This window comes from Melanotaenia boesemani, chromosome 1 (genome assembly GCF_017639745.1).
Source record: "Melanotaenia boesemani isolate fMelBoe1 chromosome 1, fMelBoe1.pri, whole genome shotgun sequence".
In the NCBI taxonomy this organism is placed as follows: Eukaryota; Metazoa; Chordata; class Actinopteri; order Atheriniformes; family Melanotaeniidae; genus Melanotaenia; species Melanotaenia boesemani.
Window position 1 is genome coordinate 1682011 of NC_055682.1, and position 25383 is coordinate 1707393.

General features: G+C 45.2%; 1 protein-coding gene across 4 annotated transcripts in view; it reads left to right on the forward strand.

Moving 5' to 3' along the window:
* The window catches only part of plekhg4 (pleckstrin homology domain containing, family G (with RhoGef domain) member 4), a 106563-nt gene that overhangs the window by 53958 nt on the left and 27222 nt on the right, over positions 1-25383 (forward strand). For 2 of the 4 annotated variants that reach the window (XM_041993653.1, XM_041993676.1), the window contains 3 exons: positions 18303-18500; positions 22691-23546; positions 24444-24605. In XM_041993653.1, the coding sequence (XP_041849587.1) occupies positions 18303-18500; positions 22691-23546; positions 24444-24605 (1216 nt within the window). Of the gene's footprint in view, positions 1-6241; positions 6410-18302; positions 18501-22690; positions 23547-24443; positions 24606-25383 lie in introns of all 4 variants that reach the window. The other 2 variants (XM_041993668.1, XM_041993661.1) reach the window with 2 other exon arrangements.

Genomic DNA, 25383 nt, shown 5'->3' on the forward strand with positions numbered 1-25383 from the left:
CCATCTTGGATCTAACGGTAGCTAACCAGCTAACGAAGGTACTGTAGGGCTAAAACTAAGGCGCGCTGTTAGCCGGCTAAAAACCGCGGTTGTGCTGCACTCTCCCTTCTTACCACGGATATTGGATACCTGTCAATCAAAAGGACACGCCCCTAATTATGCTGAATTTAAAGATTAAATAACATCCAAACGGATGAGTTAGAAAAAACTTCACCCCCCCCAGTTGTCATGAAGGTAAACTTGACCTTTTAATCCTAAAATGGATTTTTGTACCAGGCTTTAAAAATGTTTATTTCTGCTGTGAAGTTGGTCTTTTTAACATGGGAGTCTATGGGGATTTGCTCTGTTTTGGAGCCCCTAGTGGACGAGGGGGGAACTGCAGTTTTTTCCACTTCCACGTAGGCTTCACATTTTACAGGCGGAGGTTGCTGCCTGCCTCAGAGAAACTGTCCACCATCCGTATAATTTAACCTCCAGTAAACGAACCAGAGTCGGACAGAGTTCGACCAGGAGGTCATTTAATGTCAGAGTTACATTAAACATTGGCATCATTAACCAGTTACTGAACGTTTTCCTTGGTGCTACGAGCTGCTGGTTCTCCTGCTGGACGGATTTCCTGTTTCCAGACTGAGACGATCCCCGTGGACAGTCAGGAAGACGAGGGTCTGTAGGATTCATTAATGCTGATGTTTAATAGTGGGATTAATTGTGAAAGCTGATCAACTCTGAGACTGGAAGCAGCAGGATGAAGATCCTCAGGGCTCATCTTCATCACACCGTCTTCCTTCTGAAACATGACCCCCCCCCCCCGGCACCATGAGGGGAAATACCCCCGCATCTGAATTTAACCCAGTAATGACGGTTCTCCCTCTGACCTACTTCAGAGCTGAACCTGCTGCATGTCTCAGCAGTCATGTTGACGTTAACATGTTTACATGTTAAACACGTTACATTCGAACACGTTTACATGAGCTAAATGTTCAGTCAGGTTCCAGATGTGACCTGTTCCTTCATCGTGTTTGATCAGAATAAATCGTGTTGGCTTGAACAGACTTCCAGAAGTTTCAACCACTCTGTTCTGGTCCTCTTTCCTAAATGAACTTCGCTGCGTAAAAGGAGCGAAGCTGGAATGGAAAGTTCGGGATAACGTAACGTTGACGTACTGCTAACGTAACAGACTTGCTCCGTAACGATTGTTTCTACCTGAATCATGGAATGTATTTTCATGGGCACGAACACACCCGACTGGATCGGAATGACATTCTGCTCCGAATGATCAGAAACTTCCAGTTGGAATGTTTAATGAAGCATGTTTTTCCCATTATCGGAACGTTGTAAACATGCACATTGAGATGTCTTTGAACATCCATGGTGATCATTTTCAGACGGAGTGTTTCAGGACAGTTTATTTAAAAAGAAAAGTTGAATTTCAGGCGGGAAAACAGAGAAACACAGAGCTGAGTGGTTCTGCTGCTAAATTAAACTAATAATGGTCAGTGGTGGCTAACGAAGAGAGACCAGTGTTGTATGTCTCAAAATATCCGCGTCTGACAGCAGGAAGCCACTTGGGAACGTCTCATCCTGAAAAGACAAGCCTGTGGATTACTTAAACTACTCAGCTGTCGTATAAAGCAGTTTTTACAGTTTCCTGGTTCAAACACTGTAGCTGAGGAGTTGATTCCTTCTGCCACTGACATGGTTTTACGAAGAAGCAGCCGGTTTATGGGATAAACTTTGTGCCACTGGGGAGCGAATCTGAATTCTTTATATTTGAATTTGAATCATTCAATTTGAATCTGAATATGCCTGTTTGAATAATTGCTTCAAAAAACTGAATCCAAATTACCATATTTCATATTGAATCTTTGTTTTTTTTTTATGTGTATTGTGGTAAAGTTGAAACTTTTGTATTTGAAAAATTCAGATCTGAAATTCAAACTTTTGTGCCACACATCCGGGACCTGACGTGAGGCAAAACTAGTCGATCGCAGATGGAGTAACGTCAGTTTTGTGCAGTTGTTCTCAACAGCTACAAGCAGAGGGAGGGCGAGGGGAGGGTGGCGGCGAGGAGAGAGAGAGAGATATGCTAAGATCCAGGCCAGCCACTCTCGCTACAACGGCAGTTACCGTTTCTGTAGCGGTAGTTACCGTTTCTGTAGCGGTAGTTACCGTTTCTGTAGCGGCAGTTACCGTTTCTGTTGCGGCAGTTATCGTTTCTGTAGCGATAGTTATCGTTTCTGTAGCGATAGTTATCGTTTCTGTAGCGATAGTTACCGTTTCTGTAGCGATAGTTACCGTTTCTGTAGCGATAGTTATCGTTTCTGTAGCGATAGTTACCGTTTCTGTAGCGATAGTTACCGTTTCTGTAGCGGCAGTTACCGTTTCTGTAGCGGTAGTTACCGTTTCTGTAGCGGCAGTTACCGTTTCTGTAGCGGCAGTTACCGTTTCTGTAGCGGCAGTTACCGTTTCTGTAGCGATAGTTACCGTTTCTGTAGCGATAGTTACCGTTTCTGTAGCGGCAGTTACCGTTTCTGTAGCGGCAGTTACCGTTTCTGTAGCGGCAGTTACCGTTTCTGTAGCGATAGTTACCGTTTCTGTAGCGATAGTTACCGTTTCTGTAGCGATAGTTACCGTTTCTGTAGCGGCAGTTACCGTTTCTGTAGCGGCAGTTACCGTTTCTGTAGCGGCAGTTACCGTTTCTGTAGCGATAGTTACCGTTTCCGTAGCGGTAGTTACCGTTTCCTCATCGGTCTCAGCGGTTTGCCACTGTGGGCTGGTTGCAGACTTTTCACATTAGTGGTAACTCCTAATACAAGAAAAATATGCGTAAGTTTGCACAGATTAATCTGCACCTCAAGTGACGTACATACACCATGTAAGCTATAACGGACCAGCTTGATCTTTTGCATTGGTTTGGAAACATTTTAGTAATATCGCTTATTGATAACAATAAAGGTGTCATTATTTTTTTAACACATAAAATATACTACATATATATGTGTATTGTATATATATATATATATATATATATATATATATATATATATATATATATATATAGTAACTTTCCAGATCTGTTCCATTTTGATATTAAATAATTAATGCAATAACCATCATGTAGGCTGAAGATCAAGCCCCTTCATTGTACTTCTTTCTGCGACCTTCATAAGCCAGAGGAGGGCGCAACCTTGGAAGATTAAGTCCGTTTTGTATTTGGGACATCATTTAGCTGTTTTGTGTGATTAAAACATGAATGGTCTGGGTGAATACTCGATTCTTATTTGGCTGTAGGGTGTCCATATGGACACCTATAAAAGAAGTTCCGGACAAATAGCCTTATTGTTGTAAATTGTTGATTTAACGCTAGTTGGTAACCGTGGCAACAGAAACTCGCCGGGCTGCAGACACGCCAGATCATGTCTGTGACGGCGCATCGCTGTGAAAGCAGCTTGCAGGCTTATTGGGCTCCGTCAGTCCAGGAGAGACGAGAATGGACATGCCAGTATCTTTATGAAATGTCCCTATCAACGGATACGTGATCTTACTTGCTTGCTGAGACAGAAAGACAGTCGACGACCTATTTAAAATTAAATGCAACATTTCATAAAGACAATGGCATGTCCACCGTGGTGTTTGAAGGACGGAGATTTAACGTTTGTGGACCCTGACCACTGCTGGTTGGGACGTTGCGGGACGACAGAATGTTGCTCCATTCTCGTTTCTCCTGGACTGACGGAGCCCAATAAGCCTGCAAGCTGCTTTCACAGCGATGCGCCATCACAGACGTGATCTGGCGTGTCTGCAGCCCGGCGAGTTACTTACTAAAATGTTTCCAAACCAACACAAAAGATCAAGCTGGCCCGTTATAGCCTACATGGTGTATGTATGTCACTTAAGGTGCAGATTAATCTGTGCAAACTTACACATATTTTTCTTGTATTAGGAGTTACCACTAATGTGAAAAGTCTGCAACCAGCCCACAGCAAACCGCTGAGACCGATGAGGAAACGGTAACTACCGCTACAGAAACGGTAACTATCGCTACAGAAACGGTAACTACCCCTACAGAAACGGTAACTATCGCTACAGAAACGGTAACTACCCCTACAGAAACGGTAACTGCCGCTACAGAAACGGTAACTACCGCTACAGAAACGGTAACTACCCCTACAGAAACGGTAACTGCCGCTACAGAAACAGTAACTATCGCTAAAGAAACGGTAACTACCGCTACAGAAACGGTAACTGCCGCTACAGAAACGGTAACTACCGCTACAGAAACGGTAACTATCGCTACAGAAACGGTAACTACCCCTACAGAAACGGTAACTATCGCTACAGAAACGGTAACTACCGCTACAGAAACGGTAACTACCGCTACAGAAACGGTAACTACCCCTACAGAAACGGTAACTGCCGCTACAGAAACGGTAACTACCGCTACAGAAACGGTAACTGCCGCTACAGAAACGGTAACTGCCGCTACAGAAACGGTAACTGCCGCTACAGAAACAGTAACTATCGCTAAAGAAACGGTAACTAGCGCTAAAGAAACGGTAACTATCGCTACAGAAACAGTAACTATCGCTACAGAAACGGTAACTGCCGCTACAGAAACGGTAACTGCCGCTACAGAAACAGTAACTATCGCTACAGAAACGGTAACTGCCGCTACAGAAACGGTAACTGCCGCTACAGAAACAGTAACTATCGCTACAGAAACGGTAACTACCGCTACAGAAACGGTAACTACCGCTACAGAAACAGTAACTATCGCTACAGAAACGGTAACTGCCGCTACAGAAACGGTAACTACCGCTACAGAAACGGTAACTACCGCTACAGAAACGGTAACTGCCGCTACAGAAACAGTAACTATCGCTACAGAAACGGTAACTACCGCTACAGAAACGGTAACTACCGCTACAGAAACGGTAACTGCCGCTACAGAAACGGTAACTATCGCTACAGAAACGGTAACTGCCGCTACAGAAACGGTAACTACCGCTACAGAAACGGTAACTACCGCTACAGAAACGGTAACTGCCGCTACAGAAACAGTAACTATCGCTACAGAAACGGTAACTACCGCTACAGAAACGGTAACTGCCGTTGTAGCGAGAGTGGCTGGCCTGGATCTTAGCATATCTCTCTCTCTCTCCTCGCCGCCACCCTCCCCTCGCCCTCCCTCTGCTTGTAGCTGTTGAGAACAACTGCACAAAACTGACGTTACTCCATCTGCGATCGACTAGTTTTGTCTCACGTCAGGTCCCGGATGTGTGGCACAAAAGTTTGAATTTCAGATCTGAATTCATATTTCAGATCTAAATTTGAATGGAGAGAACTGAAACTGAACTATGAAAATGAATTAGGGAATGAATTTTTTCAAATACAAAAGTTTCAACTTTACCACAATACACATTAAAAAAAACAAAGATTCAATGTGAAATATGGTCATTTGGATTCAGTTTTTTAAAGAAATTATTCAAACAGGCATATTCAGATTCAAATTGAATGATTCAAATTCAAATATAAAGAATTCAGATTCGCTCCCCAGTGGAACAAAGTTTATCCCATACCGGTTAACTAAAGACCATTTTGTAGCACGTTTCTTCGTACGTTTTTTGTAAGCCTCGGGGTGCATGTGGTCGTGGGATCGGGGGGGTTTGACATTATTGTCAATGAAAAGGGGGCCTGCGGAAACATGTGGGAACCACTGCCTTAGGGGAACCTGGATGTTCAGTCTCGGCAGATCTAACAAGAGTCCGGCTGGAAACGTTGACATGAACGAGCTTCAGGTCGCCTCCTCGTGGGGTTCTGCCCTGGTTCTGCTAACGGAGCTTGGTCTTGGTCAGGGCTGCTGCTTGCCATTTGGCGTGTGATGCTCAGATCGGCTCCTCCTCAGTCTGAAGCTGTTTATGTGCAGCTTTCAGAAACATGGAGATGAGATATCTCATTGTGGCCCCCCGCTGCCCCTCTGAGAGGTCTGACATTAGCTCAGGGATCCCACAGGGGCCGGGTCATTACCTCTTTACCTTCACAGAGGCCTCGGGTTAGCGGCCTTGAAGTCTTTGTCTCCTGCAGCGCTGCACAGCTGGGATCAGCATTAAAGATCCTTCAGAGGCGTCTCCGCTGGGAAAAAGCCTCAAATGTAATCTGCTAAGTGTCAGGGTCACGGCTTTGCTCTCAGCTCTGCTCAGACAGCGTCCCGACATCTTTGTTTTCCCCTCATGGTGGGAAGTTTGTGTTGTTTAGGTCCCACCAGGGTGTGAAGTCCTGACAGTACACAGCAGAGGCAGAAACAGAGACGAGAAGAGGTGAAAGACGAACCAACTGACTGAGACCAGACTGGTCCAGAAGTGGCTCGAATCAGACTAAAACACTAAAACTTCCACCTTTAAAAACAATGGTACATCTAAGAACATTTATCTTTGAACTTTTTTCACTTCTTTTAAGTAACTTTCTACCTGACATACATAAATGAGATAAATTAGTTACCGCTGTTTGCATGTTTTTATGTTTCTGGCCGTGGACATGTCCTGACACAACTGGAATCTAACATTCCTGTCTCTGGTATCAGTGGAGTCATGGTTGCTGTGGTTACAGATCCGTTTTCAGACTGAAGGTGTTTTCTCTGTTTGGTCTTTATTCCTGCTTGTCCTCCACAGAGCGAGATACCGTCAGAGCTGAAACTTTGATCCCTGCGGGGACGACCTCATGGTCTCTGAACAAGCTGCAGCAGGTTGGAACAGCCAAACTTTCTGAGTTAGATAACACTTTTCCTCAGACGACAGGTGTTTCCTCACAGCCTCATGAACGTGAAAACACACCTCTTACTAAGGACTTCAGGTTGTTGGTAATGTGTAGAAAACACCTGACGGTTCAGGTGTGTTAAACATCTGCGTATAACAGAGTAGCAGACGGACCAAGCCGTCCTCCAACAAGTTAATAGCACAGAGCAGCTTCATCTGTTTCCTGATGACATTCGGTAGCAAAGGTAGAGATTTTCAACAAATGGGCTGAGATACACATCAGCTGAAGATCAGATGAACTCCTTTCATCCATACAGCAGGTACAGTAATAAAGCCTGGTCACCCACCGCTCTGAATTATGTTTTTATATTTCTTCTTTACTTGCTCCCAAGTCCTTTCAGCTCCGCTGAGGTTGCTTCTGACATGGAGGTTAATAATAATGATCATTCTTTCTCACACATAAGTACAGAACCACCGAGTTATGGAACGTACGAGTATCCGTACCTTCATGGTGGAGGAACTGATATACCAACATATAACGTGCTCACATGGGATCCTTTAAAGAACTGGGAAATATGACGTAAATGAAGCATTCCCAGGAATGTTGGTGCTGTCCTACAGGGATCTGAGTGCTGTCAGTTTATACTGTCCCATTAATTAAAATGGATCATCTGACGAACTTACGCATCAACGTAGTCGGACGTTTCCTGCCAGCATTCCAACCGTGTTGTTTTTAGCCTGAATTCTATTTTTAAATTATTTTTATTTTTCAAGAAGGTAAAACACACGACTCTGCAAGTTCGTCCATGTTTGCCATTGGACCAGAACCTCCAAACACCACCCTTTTATGTGAACACGCACCAATCTTAACTGGAAAACCCTGGGTGGAGTTACCGAGTTAATAACCAGCTTCCTACTACAACTTATCCGGATCCTGAATGTCTGGGTACGTCAACCAGGTACGGAGAGAAATCTGGGGCATGTTGATCCCGCTTCGTAGTGCAGGCCTCTGGAACCTGCCTGATCGGTTATATCCCGATCAACTATATGATCACACGTGTTTACATGCATCACACGTGTGATCAAAATAAATCGTGTAGACATGAACAGAAGAGTCCAACGTCCCAGAAACGGCAGCAGCAGCAGCAGAAAGGGATGTTTCTGATGTAAACAAACATCACTGTGTTTGTGTTCATCATGTCTCACTGAGTTCTTTAAAATGTCAGCCATGTGTTTGTATCACAGCCGGACCGGTTCTGGTCTGGTCCACCTTTATTTTCCTGCTAGCCATGTCCGTTTGTGGTTCTGCTTCTGGTCCAGAGTGAACCTCTGCAGATGTTCCAGTGATCAGATTTCTGCAGTTAAAGTGACAGCTGGTCTTCAGTCTCTGGTGGAGGTCAGAGGTCACATCCCTCACTCTGATTGGCTGCCACGCAGGTCGTAACCTTTACTCGGGCTGGTTGTTTAAAGACATGAACTGTTTCCATGGAGACCTGAGTTAGAGACGTGTCATCAGATATCAGCCAATCCATGAAGGACGTTGCACACACGTGATGTGACTGTGTGTGTGTTCATGTTTAGAAAGACACTGGATGATGTTCGTCCTCCTCCTCCTCCTCCTCCTCCACGCCCTGCAGGAACTGGTTTTTCTCTGGGTGGTGAGGATGAATCAAGGTCCTCTGGGGAGAGACGGAAGAGTTTTTCTCCATCTGGCTGATTAACCAGCAGCAGCTTTGTTCTTTACGTCTGTTTGAAACGTTTGACAGCTGGACTACTCAGTGTTGTCAATAAAGTTTTATTGAAGGAGTTTTGCGATCAGAGGGTGAAACTGTGAAATGTTTTCCAGACCATGTTCACGGCTTCCTGTGACTTCTACTGAACTCCACTGAGCCGGATCAGGTTTCTGATCCAGACCGAGTGTGAAGCTCTCTGATTGGCTGGTTCTCGGTGAAGTGCACTCTGGGACTCTGAGTCGACCTCAGTGAAAGTTACGATATTTTCTAACTTGGAGTGTTGATGACTTCATGACACACCTGAGCCTGAGCTGCCTGCAGTTATTATTTCACACCTTAAACAAGCTGGACCCGCCTGTGTTTTTTTACACCGTTCCATGGCAACCCTCTGTCAACTGAAGTTGGATTGTTTTTGTTTTGTTCTTCTAAAAGCATGAAGAAGATTTGCTTTGAACCTAAAAGGGTTTATCAAGTGAAAAGAGGTTGGTGGTGTGTAAACGCCTGTTTGACCTTTGACCTCCTAATGGAAGTATTTGTGATGTCATAGATCCGAGGATCCGAGCTGGCAACCATGAAAACGTTGTAAATCTGACTCAAAGGGAAACCCTGGTATTTTAGAGGATAATGAAGTTATTATTCAGAGTGGGTGGCCCCTCTTTTTCTCCCATGAGAACCTCCCCCAGCCTGCTTTGATGTGCCTCCTCCTCACCCTCCTCTTCCTCACTGAGATGCAAGTTTAATGATGTGATCCTCACATTTATGCACAGACCTTGTTTCCCTTCGCAGAAACATGACCGGCACATTAAATACAGATTTTATTGGTTTAACCCTTAAAACTCCAACACTCTTTTCTAGTTTTGGTCGATTAATTTTATTTTAATATAAACCAGTCTGTAGCAGCTTTTAATCCCAGTATAAACCAGGCTGTAGCAGCTTTTAATCCCAGTGTAAACCAGTCTGTAGCAGCTTTTAATCCCAGTGTAAACCAGTCTGTAGCAGCTTTTAATCCCAGTGTAAACCAGTCTGTAGCAGCTTTTAATCCCAGTATAAACCAGCCTGTAGCAGCTTTTAATCACAGTATAGACCAGTCTGTAGCAGCTTTTAATCCCAGTATAAACCAGTCTGTAACAGCTTTTAATCCCAGTATAAACCAGGCTGTAGCAGCTTTTGATCCCAGTATAAACCAGTCTGTAGCAGCTTTTAATCCCAGTATAAACCAGTCTGTAACAGCTTTTAATCCCAGTATAAACCAGTCTGTAGCAGCTTTTAATCCCAGTATAAACCAGTCTGTAACAGCTTTTGATCCCAGTATAAACCAGTCTGTAGCAGCTTTTAATCCCAGTATAAACCAGTCTGTAACAGCTTTTAATCCCAGTATAAACCAGTCTGTAGCAGCTTTTAATCCCAGTATAAACCAGTCTGTAACAGCTTTTAATCCCAGTATAAACCAGGCTGTAGCAGCTTTTGATCCCAGTATAAACCAGTGTGTAACAGCTTTTAATCCCAGTATAAACCAGTGTGTAGCAGCTTTTAATCCCAGTATGAAACCAGTCTGTAGCAGCTTTTAATCCCAGTATAAACCAGCCTGTAGCAGCTTTTAATCACAGTATAGACCAGTCTGTAGCAGCTTTTAATCCCAGTATAAACCAGTCTGTAGCAGCTTTTAATCCCAGTATAAACCAGGCTGTAGCAGCTTTTGATCCCAGTATAAACCAGTGTGTAACAGCTTTTAATCCCAGTATAAACTAGTCTGTAGCAGCTTTTAATCCCAGTATAAACCAGTCTGTAGCGGCTTTTAATCCCAGTATAAACCAGTCTGTAACAGCTTTTAATCCCAGTATAAACCAGTCTGTAACAGCTTTTAATCCCAGTATAAACCAGTCCGTTGCAGCTTGTAATCCCAGTATACACCAGTCTGTAGCGGCTTTTAATCCCAGTATAAACCAGTGTGTAGTGGCTTTTAATCCCAGTATAAACCAGTCTGTAACAGCTTTTAATCCCAGTATAAACCAGTGTGTAGCATCTTTTAATCCCATTATAAACCAGTCTGTAGCATCTTTTAATCCCAGTATAAACCAGTCTGTAGCAGCTTTTAATCCCAGTATAAACCAGTCCGTTGCAGCTTGTAATCCCAGTATACACCAGTCTGTAGCGGCTTTTAATCCCAGTATAAACCAGTCTGTAGCAGCTTTTAATCCCATTATAAACCAGTCTGTAGCATCTTTTAATCCCAGTATAAACCAGTCCGTAGCAGCTTTTAATCCCAGTATAAACCAGTCTGTAGCAGCTTTTAATCCCATTATAAACCAGTCTGTAGCATCTTTTAATCCCAGTATAAACCAGTCTGTAGCAGCTTTTAATCCCATTATAAACCAGTCTGTAGCATCTTTTGATCCCAGTATAAACCAGTGTGTAACAGCTTTTAATCCCAGTATAAACCAGTCTGTAGCATCTTTTGATCCCAGTATAAACCAGTGTGTAACAGCTTTTAATCCCAGTATAAACCAGTGTGTAACAGCTTTTAATCCCAGTATAAACCAGTCTGTAGCGGCTTTTAATCCCAGTATAAACCAGTCTGTAGCGGCTTTTAATCCCAGTATAAACCAGTCTGTAGCGGCTTTTAATCCCAGTATAAACCAGTCTGTAGCGGCTTTTAATCCCAGTGTAAACCAGTCTGTAGCAGCTTTTAATCCCAGTATAAACCAGTCTGTAGCGGCTTTTAATCCCAGTATAAACCAGTCTGTAGCGGCTTTTAATCCCAGTATAAACCAGTCTGTAACAGCTTTTAATCCCAGTATAAACCAGTCTGTAGCAGCTTTTAATCCCAGTATAAACCAGTGTGTAGCAGCTTTTAATCCCAGTATAAACCAGTCTGTAGCAGCTTTTAATCCCAGTATAAACCAGTGTGTAGCAGCTTTTAATCCCAGTATAAACCAGTCTGTAGCAGCTTTTAATCCCAGTATAAACCAGTCTGTAGCAGCTTTATTCCCAGTATAAACCAGTGTGTAGCAGCTTTTAATCCCAGTATAAACCAGTGTGTAGCAGCTTTTAATCCCAGTATAAACCAGTGTGTAACAGCTTTTAATCCCAGTATAAACCAGTCTGTAACAGCTTTTAATCCCAGTATAAACCAGTCTGTAGCAGCTTTTAATCCCAGTATAAACCAGTCTGTAGCAGCTTTATTCCCAGTATAAACCAGTGTGTAGCAGCTTTTAATCCCAGTATAAACCAGTGTGTAGCAGCTTTTAATCCCAGTATGAAACCAGTCTGTAGCAGCTTTTAATCCCAGTATAAACCAGTCTGTAGCAGCTTTTATTCCCAGTATAAACCAGTGTGTAGCAGCTTTTAATCCCAGTATAAACCAGTCTGTAACAGCTTTTAATCCCAGTATAAACCAGTCTGTAGCAGCTTTTAATCCCAGTATAAACCAGCCTGTAGCAGCTTTTAATCCCAGTATAAACCAGTGTGTAGCAGCTTTTAATCCCAGTATAAACCAGTTTGTAGCTGCTTTTAATCCCAGTATAAACCAGTCTGTAGCAGCTTTTAATCCCAGTATAAACCAGCCTGTAGCAGCTTTTAATCCCAGTATAAACCAGTCTGTAGTAGCTTTTAATCCCAGTATAAACCAGTCTGTAGCAGCTTTTAATCCCAGTATAAACCAGTGTGTAGCAGCTTTTAATCCCAGTATAAACCAGTCTGTAGCAGCTTTTAATCCCAGTGTAAACCAGTCTGTAGCAGCTTTTAATCCCAGTATAAACCAGTCTGTAACAGCTTTTAATCCCAGTATAAACCAGTCTGTAACAGCTTTTAATCCCAGTATAAACCAGTCTGTAACAGCTTTTAATCCCAGTATGAACCAGTGTGTAGCAGCTGTCAGACTGGGAGGTAAATGATGTAAAATGAATGTATGAATAGATGTAGCAGCATAAAGGTCGACCAGAAGAAGAAAGCAGAATTTATTACTAACAGAACTTTGTAGAAATAACACACAGACCAACAGTGACCAAACCTTTTCTCATCTCATCGTTCTCTCAAGTTTTGGCTTTCAGGAGAAAAAATATTGTTATTGAAACAAACACACAACAGAAACTATTTCCATGTTTCCACTTTTTCCTCATTTCCAGTTATTCCTGCTACTATTTACCTGCTATCCTCACTAAACCAACTCCAGCTCAGCTGCTTTGTGGCGCCACCGTGCATCAGAAACGTCTTCTTGGCTTTATTCCAGCCATAGAGGAGCATTATTTTTCTTCTTTTCACACACACATAGAACTTTCTGCTCACTGGTTGATCTTTGGCTGCTCCTGATTGGACGTTACCGTCAATCTAAGCTCTCTGATTGGTGGAAAGTCTGACAGGAAGTGGCTTCATCATCATGTCCAGGTCTAAATAGAGGTCTCTTAGTAACATAGTAGTGATGGTGATGTTTTTATGGTGAAATGTGATAAATAATGCTGTTATCATGGATCATTGTGGATTTACCAGATAGAGTCTCTGAATAAAACTACATTTAGTGGCTGGATTGTAAACCTCCTGGACGGGATAGAAATGTCTGGAAAACTTCTGTAGATCAGCTAAAGGGTTAAATATCCATCACAGTTTACCCCACAGAACTACACACCACCGCTCCTGGTGGAGGAAGAGATGGACCTCAGGGAGATCTGCTGGAGGTTTAAGGTTTATCCTAGAAATGAGTGAAGTCATTCTAGGATTGAGTAAAGTCGTTCTAGGAATGAGTAAAGTCATTCTAGGAATGAGTAAAGTTGTTATATGAATGAGGAAAGTTGTTCTAGGAATGAATAAAGTAATATCTGAGAAGGAACTGTGCTACAGTAGAAGGTTAAAAGTGAACCTGAGCAGGTTTCCAGGTGTTTTAATAGAGGTGTTACACCTGGGGGTGGGCAGAGGGACGTGGTTGCCCAAGGGGCTTGAATCCAGGCTGGCTGTGGTGATAGAGTGGCTACTGGCCCTGGGGGGTGCCCAGTCTGCTGCATCTGGGTGGGGTGTGGTGGGAGGGTGGCTGGGGGTGGTGGTGGGGGCTGGATTTCGCTGTCCTCTGGTCTACCAAGAATGTGTCCCACAGGGCATGGTGGGAGGGTTACGTGTTATGTGGGTGTGTGAAAGGGAGTGTTTGTGAGTACGAAGTGGGGGCGGCTGTGAGTGAGGGGTTACGAGGTGGATGGATGGGGGGACAGGCGATGGGTGGAGGAGGGTAGGATTGGGGGGGATTGTAGGAGGATGGGGAGAGTGGTCGATGGTGCCCTGGTTCCTGGGGTGTGCGGCTGGAGCATTGGAGTGGGTTCTTGCCCATGCCAGATGGCTGTCTGAGGGGACCTGGTCCTCCTGGGCATGGTGCGGGCCCTCTGCCGTTTGGGGGGGCGGGCCCTGGATGGCCAGCGCCTGCTAATCTTGGCCCGGCGAGGCCTGTGCCCTGTGCTCACTGGGGCTATGGCTGGGGCCTTCTTCTGCCACCCTCTAGGTGGGTCCGGGGTGGTCTTCATGGTGGGTGGGCTTGGGTTGGTGCTCCAGGATGCTGCTGATGGCCCGGGTCTCTGGGCCGCCCTAGATCTGCCTCTAGCCTCTGTAGAGGCGTGGTCACCTGCAGGATCACACTCATCTCTGATCCTCCTCCTTCCTCATCGTTTCTTTACTGTCCCCTCCAGTCAGTTCCTGCAAGATTACATAAATTCCACAATTCCAAATGAATAAAATAAAACAATATATTTAAACAAATAAAGAAATAAAAAAGTAGATTATCAAGAGGAGCCTCATACCCTTAAAGCTTTTCTTGGTAAAGCAAAGTTGTTCTGCACTACATAGCAGCCAGACCATCATTCTGCCGCCACCATGCTGGACAGGACAAGGTAGAAAAATTTGAATAAAATAAATCTCTTATTTATTTTATTTAAATTCATGTTACGCAGCTAAATATGTCAGGAAGCCATCGGCCAATGATGATGATGATTACGATGGTGATGATGATGATGATGGACATCTCTATCAATGGTCAGAGTGAGGAGGATCCAGGGAGAGCCCCACATTCACCTTAGAACCACCATGAGGATCCAGAAAGAAGTGAAGCCCAAGATAGTCTCTGATAGGAAGAGAATCCTTCACTATAAACCTCCTTCATCTCCATGGAAACCAGCAGGACCTTCACGGTTCATGTCAAACAAAGGCAGAGTCGTAGGAGAACATGTTAGCAGAGTTTTTAGAGCTGGAATCAAACTTTTCACCACAAACATCAACAGTAAGACCTGGTTTCTGGTTCTGGCTGCTAGCTCCAGAGTTTCTGTCCCACCGTGGTGAGACAGATGTCTCTGGAACCAGCAGCGTCTCTGCTGTCATGTGACTCCTGGTTTGTGTGGAGAAACTAGCAGAAGCTGTAAAGTGGACAGAGATGCTCTCCTGGTTTCTACATTCCCAAAGAACTGCTGGGGTCTGAACTGTGTTTGGTGTGGATGCCGATGCTTGGTGGAGTCTTTCAGCTGAGTTTCTCCGTTACTATGCTACATGTTAGCATTGCTGCTTCCTGCTGTCTGCTAACATCTGCTGGACTGAAGGACCGTGCTGAACCCTGTAACTAGTAACATTAAATTCACACATGGACGGGTTCACTTGAAACAGGTTCCACAGATTCATGAACCTATTCCAGCGGGTTTATGGGTCATATGACCTCTGAGCTCCGTCCCACAGGCCGACACATGTCCAGACGCTCTGCAGCTCTGTGTCATCTGATATCCTGCTGCTAATATCGTCTCGGCTCTGCAGTCGGCTGCCAGCTGCTGGGTGAATCCTGCTCGGCCAAGTCACAACCAGAAAGTTCACCTCAGCAACAACTGTTCTCTGTGTCTGAAACAGGCAGGAAACAAGCGGTCCGGCTGACTGCTGGAAGAGCAAAAAGAGATCATTTAATGTTTAACTGCAGCTCGTACTTGTTACTCATCACAACTGGACCGGTTCTGACCGGTTTCAAACATTCGTCTGTCTGAGTGATGATTGGAGAAGGAGGAAGAGGAGGGAGCCTGGGGTCATGCCAGCAGAGACTCGGTGTAAATGAGTGACACACTCAGTCTGGAGCCGGGTGGCGTGTGCGGTCTGATATTTTTACCATCGGTCTCAGACCAGTGGATCCAGTTACGGCAGCAGGCGGGGTCTCCCAGCCCCACCTCCAGGGTCTGCTGAGCGCGCTCTCTGCTGCCAGTTCTGGAAACCACGTGGAGACGGATACAGCAGCTGCTCAGGAAACTGATGTGATGTGTAGGGAGATCCAGATCTGATCCTGATCCAGGTTCTGATGGGCTCTGGCTGGGGCCTTCCTCTGCCCTCGGGCTGGGTCCGGGGTGGTCTTCGTGGTGACATGTTTGTTTGCTGTTTTGTTTTTTTTATCATTTAGCAGACCCTTTATCCACAGCGACTTACAGGCAGCAGCGTTGAGGGTCTGGTCTAAGGACCCACCTGGAAGGTGTTAATATTTTCCCCTGGGAGAAAATATTCCTTACTTACACTTTTTGATAATGTTAGCAAGCCATCTAATTTTAAAGATGGAAGAAGTCGAGAGATTCAAGCCCCCTCGCTCTTCTCCAGCCCAGGAAAAGCTTTTTTAAGGAGTCGTTTTTAAATTTTATGGAAGCATCGTTGATTTCTTTTGTGACACCATGTTTAACTGGAGTATTCCACACGTTAGTCTCATGGGTTTTATATAAGCATAAGATTTCTCTTTTCCTAATATTCAGTTTGTGGCCAGACGCAGCAGAGAATCTTTCAGTGGTTGTAAAGTGTTTTTGTGTTTTGTCCTGAAGGAAAAGTACAGTATCATCAGCCAGATGTGATATTTTTATAGTTTTTTCAGAGAGAGAGATGCCATGAACATTTGTGTTATGGGTAATATGTCGAGACAAGAGCTCAAACAGGAATAAATGTCATGAGATGGGGCAGCCTTGGCGACTGCCTCTGGAGAGGGAAAAACTGTTAGAGATGTTGGGATGTAGGAGAAAGAAACTGTGAGCCAGAAACGAAGAATCCTGCAGCGCGACGTCGCATCCGGGTGACAACACGACTCGTATGGATGCCATTCACAAAGGCTGAGCGCTTTCTGCTTTCTCCTTCCAGCCATGTGGCTAGATTTACAGAACACTCGCTAATTTCTTCATTTACAGCATGGAGTTTATTTTTCTCCTCTTGGTCAGAGCTCGTTGGAGGTCGAGTCGTTTTTCTCTCATTAGATCCATTTTTTTAGCAGTTTAATTTTTTAAGAGTTTATGGCGTCTCATTGCTGTTTCTCTGACTTTACATTTAAAATATTCCCATTTCTGAGTTGGAGTTAAATAGTTTTGATTAAAATGTCTTTGTCTAGTAGCTCTACACTTTCTTTAAGTGATGTCTTCTAGAAAGGAAAATTTAATTCTTGGTATCCTCCGAGTCCTGGGCTTCTCATTACAGCTTTTTAAGATAATATAGGATATCATTTTGTGGTCAGATGAGGGCATATAGGAATGAAATATCTCTAAAAGCAGGATTCATACATCTCCAGGCCTCTTTCAGGAGAGCTGTTGGCTTAGGTTTTGATGGCAGCTCGTGGCTGGGGGGCATCTATCCGTCGCAGCATCAGGGGCATCATTAAACTCACCTCCAATGATTGGAATATGGTTTTGTATAATTTTTTAAGGTTACAGAGGGGAGAGGTCAGCTTGGAGAAAAAAGCTTTACCTCCTCTGTTTGGACCATAAACATGGCGTCAACCTTTAGGGCTGGAATAATCCACGAGCTTCAAGAGAGCACAGCTCCGTACAAAAGCATTGAAGTGGTTCATCAACGTTGAACTCCTGCAGAGTGATTCAGTCCATAAGAATCTATAAGCCATAGTTTCTTCCTTTCCTCCTTGTCAGCTTGTGCCAGATCCTCCTTGACCAGAAGCTTCTTTTCTAGAAGGATTAGATGATCCCGAGAACGTTTCCGGATGCTGCTTCTAAAGGAGCAGAGAGCAGACTGAATGATGACGGGTCTGCTTGCGCCAGGTGGACCGACTGTAGGTTGAAGCTACGAGTTCAAGCTTGGGTTTGTCTTCAGGTGAAAGTACCTGGAAGAGCTGCAGGACCTCAGATCTTCCTCGTTCTCACCCTCTTGTCGATCTGATGTGTTCCCAGTGAGCTGTTTGAGTTCTTCGTTGTGCTTCATGTCAAACTCGACTCTTTTCAGGTGCTCACATACATTCACAATGGAATCCGAGTTCTTTGCTATGTTTTGTTCGAGTTTGGAGAAGCTCTCAGGACATCGGGAAACATCATTCAGTTGTTCTGTTTTCTTTAGGTGTTGTTTTTTAAGTTCTGGATTCTTTGTTGGACAGACAGGTAGCCAGGTGCATAGCCCATCAAAGCAGCCCGGATTCTGCTCAAGGAACGCTTTGGCTTCTCTTTTCGCAGTTTTAGTTAGCATTGTTAGCTAGGCTAGCTAGGGTTGTTCATAAACGTCTTTAAAGTGCGTCTTTTCTGCTGTAGGGGAAGCGTGTCTGACGGCGGTTTATAGCCGTATCCTGCGTGGTACATATTATAGTTGCAGAGCTTAGCACGGACCGACCGCCATGGACGCCATCTTGCCGTCCCCTCCCCACAGGTGAACATACTTATTCTGTGTTTTTACATCACATGACCTCACTCTGCATCTCTCCTCTGATTGGTTGTCTCAGTAACTCAGATCAGCTGATCTATCATTCCTGCTGTGATTGGTCTGAGAGACGTCAGACATGAGGACGACAGTCGTCAATCAGCCTGTCTTCATCGTCATGGTAATAGTCTGTCCTCCATCTGTCTTCTTCCAGGACTCGGAGTCTTTGAACCGCTGCATTCAGACGGCTCTGGCAGCCCTGTACCCGCCCTTCCAGGCCACGTCCCCGACCGTCCTCTGTCAGGTCCTCAGTGTGGTGGAGGCCTGCTACAGAGGAGACGGTCTCCGTTACCTGATCCACTTCCTGCTGCCTGCCAAACAGTTCTTACAGAAGCTCCAGCAGGAAGCCTGTGTGAGTATCTGTGGACAGCTGTCCAACGTGTCCAGTGTCCCTCTGTCCCACATCAGCCTCAGCTGATCTGTAAAGAGTTGCTAAGCACCAGCTCACTTTTTGGGGTTCTGATCCAGTTGTCTAGTTGAGAGACCTGAACCAGGAACCAAGACTAACATACCTGGATATCTCTGGGTGGACTTACCCAGACATTCAGGATCCTGATCAGTGGTCCTGAAGCTTTTTATCAACTCGGTAAAACAATAAATGGAAATCACTCAGTTCCACTTTATTACATCATAGACAAAATCTACAGACTTTATTTTATACTGTTTGCAGCCCATCAGTTGACAGAGTTTCAACTTCCTACACGTTCTCCTCCACACGCTTCATTAATATGTGCCGGTAAGCCAGGACGGGGGCTGAAACTGCTCAGTGAGAAGAAGTCAACGTGCTTTTCAGTGTTTCCTCAACGATGACGAATTTATTTTGTTGACGAACCTTTTTTTCATGATGATAACGAGACGGTGACGAGCTAAAGTGGCTCTGATGACGAAAACATGACGAGACGTTTGTGAGACTTCGTTAACGAGATAAAAATGTTCAAGGGCTGATTGTCCGACATTAAAAACAGACATTTCTGTGAGCGCGACCTGTCAGTCAGCTGCTGCTGCACCTTGGCCACGCCCACCACCTGACGTGCAGCAGACAAGCAGCTTATTCATTTATATGTTAACCTTTCCCGTTTTCCTCTTCTGACCGTGGTTGGAAGACATGGAGATCCTTCTTCTCCAGGGTGGGTGAACTTCCTCCTCTACACGTGTTAACGGGCTGAAACAAGGAAGGAAGCGGCTTTATTACAAGACCCCGTTCATACTTTTTATACCACTTCTCCGCTCTCTTCACTCCCGATGCACGTTTCCCTCTGCGTGCACGTTCACTCACGCTTACACACACACTGAGCTGGCAGAACCACACACACACAGTTAGACACATCCCATAACACACAGATGAATCATGGCAGCAGCGTGGACGAAGGGGTTTGGTGGAAGTGATGAAACGATATATGGACATATTTTAACTTTAATCCATCATCATTTCACTGGCAGACCAGGTCACGTTGAGCATGTGTTCCTCATCCTTTGCTCATATTTTGGACATGTGTGTGTTCAGGGTGGAGTTTTACACTTCAGAAAAGTCTCAGATGTTACGGCGGGTCAGACAGGTGTTGGTTTCTGAACCCCACGGTGCAGACACTGAAAATTCAGGAGACTGAGGCAGATGAATTAAAGAAAGGGTTTTAATGAAGACTTGAAATGTGCAAGATGTTCCGCGTTCTGGATCTGAGGACCACAGTGGTGTGCTGTTGACCGGATAGGCGGGCAAGCAGGCAGGACCGGACGTGAGCTTGGTTGGAGCCAGCGACAAGGGAGTGGACCGGGATGAGTGAAACAATCCAGGAGATCAGCAGGCAGACAGGACGGGCAGAATCCAGACACCAGGAGTCTAGAGACAAGACTGACGTTAAGAAACATGAACTGTATTAAATAGAGAAACTAGAGAGACCACGATATACCAGATGGGTAACTGGAGGATCCGGCGAGGAGTGAAGAAAGGTCCGTTGGTTAAATACTGTGGTGGTGATGAGAAGATGAGGTTCTGGTGTGATGATCTGCCCAGTGAGATGATTGCTGCTGCAACACTCCAGGTCGGAAACAGACATGACACACAAGACAGACAGAGGGAGCCAGACGCACACACACACACACACACACACACACACACACACACACACACACACACACTAGGATAATCAGGGAACACATATACACAGGGGAGACATACAGGAACCATAACATCAGAAATAAAGCCACAGTTACCAAAGTCAGGATGTTGTTCTCTTTGCTTTTTAGGAGTAATTTATTCCACAGTTGGCATCTTATCTGTGTAAAGCATCACCCTAAGTAGATCAGAAAGTATCTGCTGTTGGTTGGAAACCTTCTAAGTCTAAAAACATTCCTTTTAATTTAGCAATTATTGATGAAAATAACCAAACAACAAGCTCACAATGTGTTGCTGTATGTCCAACTTATAGATCTGCTGTTTACTTGTGTGACATGTTTGTATGATGAAGTCGGGCATCAGTTCATTATAAAAGGTGAAATATAGAAATAAAAGTTTCTGTCCAGCAGCAGCTAAGTAACACGGCAGCATTTCATCCCTGTTGATGGGAAAGTCTCGGCTAAAGATGTCAGTCTGGTAAAGGATCTGGTTATTATGTAAACTGGTTTTATGAATTACTTGTTAGAACCTGTCAACCCTGATTCCACTTTTTAATGCATATTATTGACCTAAATTCATTTGTTAAAAACTAATACTTTTTTTGTTGGACTAAAACATTTTGAGTTTTCTCGACTAAAACTAGACTAAAACTATCAAACTTAGACATGACTAAAACGTGACTAAAACTAATAAACATTTTTGTCCTGAAGACTAAAACTGAGATGCTGCTTTCACCTCAGTCTCCAATATAACCTGAAAAAGCCGTAGATTTGCTAGTCGAGGGTCTGAAATCTTGCTACATAAATGCGCTGACGTGTGCGTCGCTCTTATCTGTGTACAGGAAACCGTGACTTGACGAACGTTCCACGTTGTTAGAACACAATCTGCAATAAATGGGTTCATTTTTTTAACAAATTCATTTTTTGTATTTAATTAATCGTGATTATCACACATCTAATTGTTATGCAAGTATTATATTTGTCTTGAATTAATATCCTATCATCTCAGGAATTTACACATTAACAGGGTACTTCCTGGCTGTTGCTACGTCAACAGTGTTGCTTTGGCCTGGATGATGAGTTTAATTCTTCATATTTGTGAAGAATAACGGTCTGCTCCTCCACGGTGAAGTAGCTGCTCTGCAGGGTTTCTCCATGTCTGTGATTGGTCAGACGCTGCAGACTCCGCCCCCTTCATGTGAGCGTGCTTTGATTTAGACCAGGAGCCTCGTTTATCAAACAGTACGTAGCAAAGCGAACTACAGGCGGCGTCTGTGGTGTTAAAAGGAAATGCTGACACTTCTACTTCCAGATTTATCGAAGTCACGCACGTCCTCCACCTGTTTCCGTTTATAAACCAGAACCAACTCTAAAGCGGCGCAGGTGAGGGACGCCTTGCCCCGCCCACATGGTGGCTATAAACGGTCAGGTGGACGCCTGTAACACATATTCATCACATCATTTTCATGATGGCTCGGGAGGAAAAAAGAGTTAAAAAGAGGAATTTTTCGGGGTGTGAGACAGAGATCCTGATGGGTGGACGTTACTGGTGTCAGAAAGACAGAATAGTGGCAGCAGGTGGAGATGCTGTCATCACGGTGTCAGAAGGGAAGAAACACCAGAGGCATCGGAACGTACGGATGGAGATCGAAGTTCGAATCCCACAGAGGTGAACAGTAACACCTTCCAGTCGGGGCCTTTGGTAAGATGCTGCAGCCCACAGTACATCGTTGTGGAGAAAAGCTGCCAGATGACAGTAATGATGCCGGGGATTTGTTTTAATGTATAAAATAAACACGTACAGATAATCTGAGACTGGTAGCAGTTAATTTAGCGTTAAATAATATTTCTTTCTAGTTGCTGGGTGCTCCAGCTGGGTGCGCTGTGCTACAGCTGGGTGGGCGGGGCTCCAGCTGGGTGCGCTGTGCTACAGCTGGGTGCGCTGTGCTACAGCTGGGTGGGCAGTAATCGTTGCATCACTTCTAGACCTCCAGTCTGTCCCACTCTGCTGGAACTCAGAATAAATGACCAAAGCTTCCTTTTCGCATCTCTTACTGACTGGTGAATGTTGGCAGCAGACTCTCCACCTCATCATCTCCTTGTTTTTATTCTGGACCGTTGGTTTCGCTGTTTCCCGTTTTCCCAGATTTTGTGCGGACACATTTTGTGGAGGTAGGAACATTCTCCCGTCAAGTTTGGTTTTTATAATTCCAAAGTTGACTATTGTTGGCGTACGCTGGTCTTTGTTCGTATGCCAGCTTTAGAAATGAGGCCCCAGGAGACCTAGTGTTGTTTTTTTAGATTCTGGGTTAGTTAGTATGCAGCATCTGTCTTTAGTCCTGAATCTGAACCAGAACAGTTCGAACTTATTCTGACTTTTGCTGAATGTTAGAGACAAGAAAACAATGACTACTCTCCCCTCCCCCCCAGTCTCCTTTCTGTGGACTCGTGTTTCGTCATGAAGGCTGGCCTCTGTGCGTCCATGAGAAGGTGGTCGTCCAGCTCTGTCCTCTGAATCAGCGCCTCCTCAATCCAGGAGACTTTTACCTTTTGGTTGCTCCTCCTGCTGCTCTGCCTCAACCCCACGTCTCCTGCAGGAGCAGCAGCGTGGCCCCGCCTCCCCGCCTGCTCCTGTGCAGCCTGTCTGCCGGCGGCCGCCATGTTAAGCAGCAGGAGGTGTCCACGGTCTCTCTGAGGACGCTCTTCAGCATGTCCTGGCTGGACTCCATCAACAGGGACAGGAAGCAGCGAGGAGCAGCAAGGCTGGAGCGTTGCCTCCTCTCCACCAATGGGGACGTCTTCAGGGTCCCCTGGGAGGACCTGGTCTACCCACAGTTCATCAGTGGGCCAAGGACTGTCCCCAAGGATGACCAGGAGTCTACTGTTAGAGGCGGGGACACAAAATCTTCCATTCAGGAAGGAAAGCTCCACCCACCCACCACAAAAACCAACCAATCAGCAGCCAGCAGCGAGGGGGACGACTCAGAGGGGGAGTACGTGGAGCTGACGGAGCTCCCGCTGCCTCGGTTCTCCCCCCAGATAGGTTCTTTAACCCAGTCCATCAGCCTCCAGAACCGGACCAGAACCACCACACAGTTCCAGCCTGGGCCCAGCAAGCAGAACCAGAACCAGGAGCTCTGTCGGCCCGTCTTCTTCACCCACGTCTCCTCCTCTGATCCTCCTCAAGCAGCTTCCAGGAGTCAGCCAGTGCAAACAACAGGTACTGGTTCTGAAGGGAGTCTGGACCTGAGACCAGAACCTGAAACCTGCTCAGAACAGGAAGGAGGTGAGAACAGAGAGGAGGAGGAGGAGGATCAAAAGAAGGAGAGGAGGAGAGAGGAGGAGGGAGAGGAGGGTCAGAGGAAGGAGGGAAGTAGAGAAGAAGAGGATCAAAAGAAGGAGAGGAGAGAGGAGGAGGGAGAGGAGGGTCAGAGGAAGGAGGGAAGTAGAGAAGAAGAGGATCAAAAGAAGGAGAGGAGGAGAGAGGAGGGTCAGAGGAAGGAGGGGAGTAGAGAAGAGGAGGGAGAGGAGGATGAAATGAAAGAGGGAAGGATAGAGGAGGTGACAGAAATGAAAGTTGTACATTTAATTAATGAAGAAGAGGAGGAGGAAGAGGAGGACAAGAACGTAGAGGAGCAACAGTTAGAGGAGGCAAAGTGGAGGAGGAAAGATGATGAAGATGGAGATGATGAGCTAGAGGAGGAAGGACCAGTGGAGGCGGAGCTAGAAGAGGAGGTTCAGGTTATGATTATGAAGGACAGTCTAGAAAGAAAAGAGGAAGAGGAGGTGAAGAAAAAAGATGAGTCAGGAGGAGAGGAGGAGAGAGGTGATTCTGAAAGAAACCCACAAACCCTTCTTGAGGAGGAGAAAGAGGAGCACAGCTGCAAGGAGGCTGAAGGAAGAAGATCTCCAGAGCATCAGAATGAAGGTACACAAACATGCTCCTCCTCCCTCTCCCCTTCCTGCTTCTCCTTCATCACCTCCGTTTCCTCTGATTGGCTGCTTCAGTCCTCCTCCCTTTCACCTCCTTCCCCTGATCATCCTTCAGTGAAACTGCAGTGTCCTTACCTCCTTATCCTCACCTCCTCATCTTCACCTCTTCCTCCTCCTGACATGTTTGTCTGCAGGACTGTTTGTGTATTTACAGGTAACACAGGTGTGTTTCTGTGTTGCGCCTCCTCAGGTGTCGGCGGTGAGTCTCCTTCGGTCCTGTCGGAGGTTTGTCTGTCTGGTTTCAGTCCAATAGAACCAGAACAACCAGCAGCTGGTCCTACAGTTCCAGTCCAGTCCTCCCAGTCCAGATTCCACAGTGTGCTGCTGAGTTCTGGAGCTGTGTGTCTGCCTGGTAAGACAACAGGTGTAGACCAAGACCTGATCCTGGACTGAGACCAGGTGGACTACAAATTAGTGAAAATGCTTACCTCAGTGGAGAACCCAGTGATGTCACTTCCTGTTTGTCATCCAGCTGTTTTTATTCACATTTTCAGTTCCTACATAAAAGCAGCTGGAAGGAAGCGTGTCTATCCCACATGTTCCTGAACATTCCCGCTCGTTTACATCAGAAACATCCTCATTGACCACATATGCTAACAACACACCTGTTTAGAAATCTGATCTGATCTGATCTCCTGGAATCTGATGTTTTTCCTCGGAGAAATAGGAAAAAAGGGGGAATTCTGCTGAGATTGAAGCCAACCAAATGTGTTTATTTCTCTCATCCAGGGTCAGTTAACATTTATTTATCAGAAGGAAACGCAACGAGTTTTGCACGAACGCAGGAAATCTGATTCAACAGTAAATTAATAAACTCTGCAAAGAGAAGGAGAACAGGAGATGATCTGAATCAGGGATAAAAACTTGTAAATCATTCAGCTGGAGGAGGAAATAACCTAGAAAACCCAACCCAGCAGAACTCAGCAGAACCCAGTGGAACCCACCAGAACCTCCTCCTCTAGATGTTGTAGTGTTCTCCTGGGAAACTCTTTGGTTAACTCAGATTGGTTTTAAATGTTCTGGAGAAACTGGAGACTTTAACACACACATTCCCAGCATCATTCCAGAATCATTCCCAGCATCCATCCATCCATCTTCTGCTACTTATCCGGAGTTGGGTCGTGGGGGCA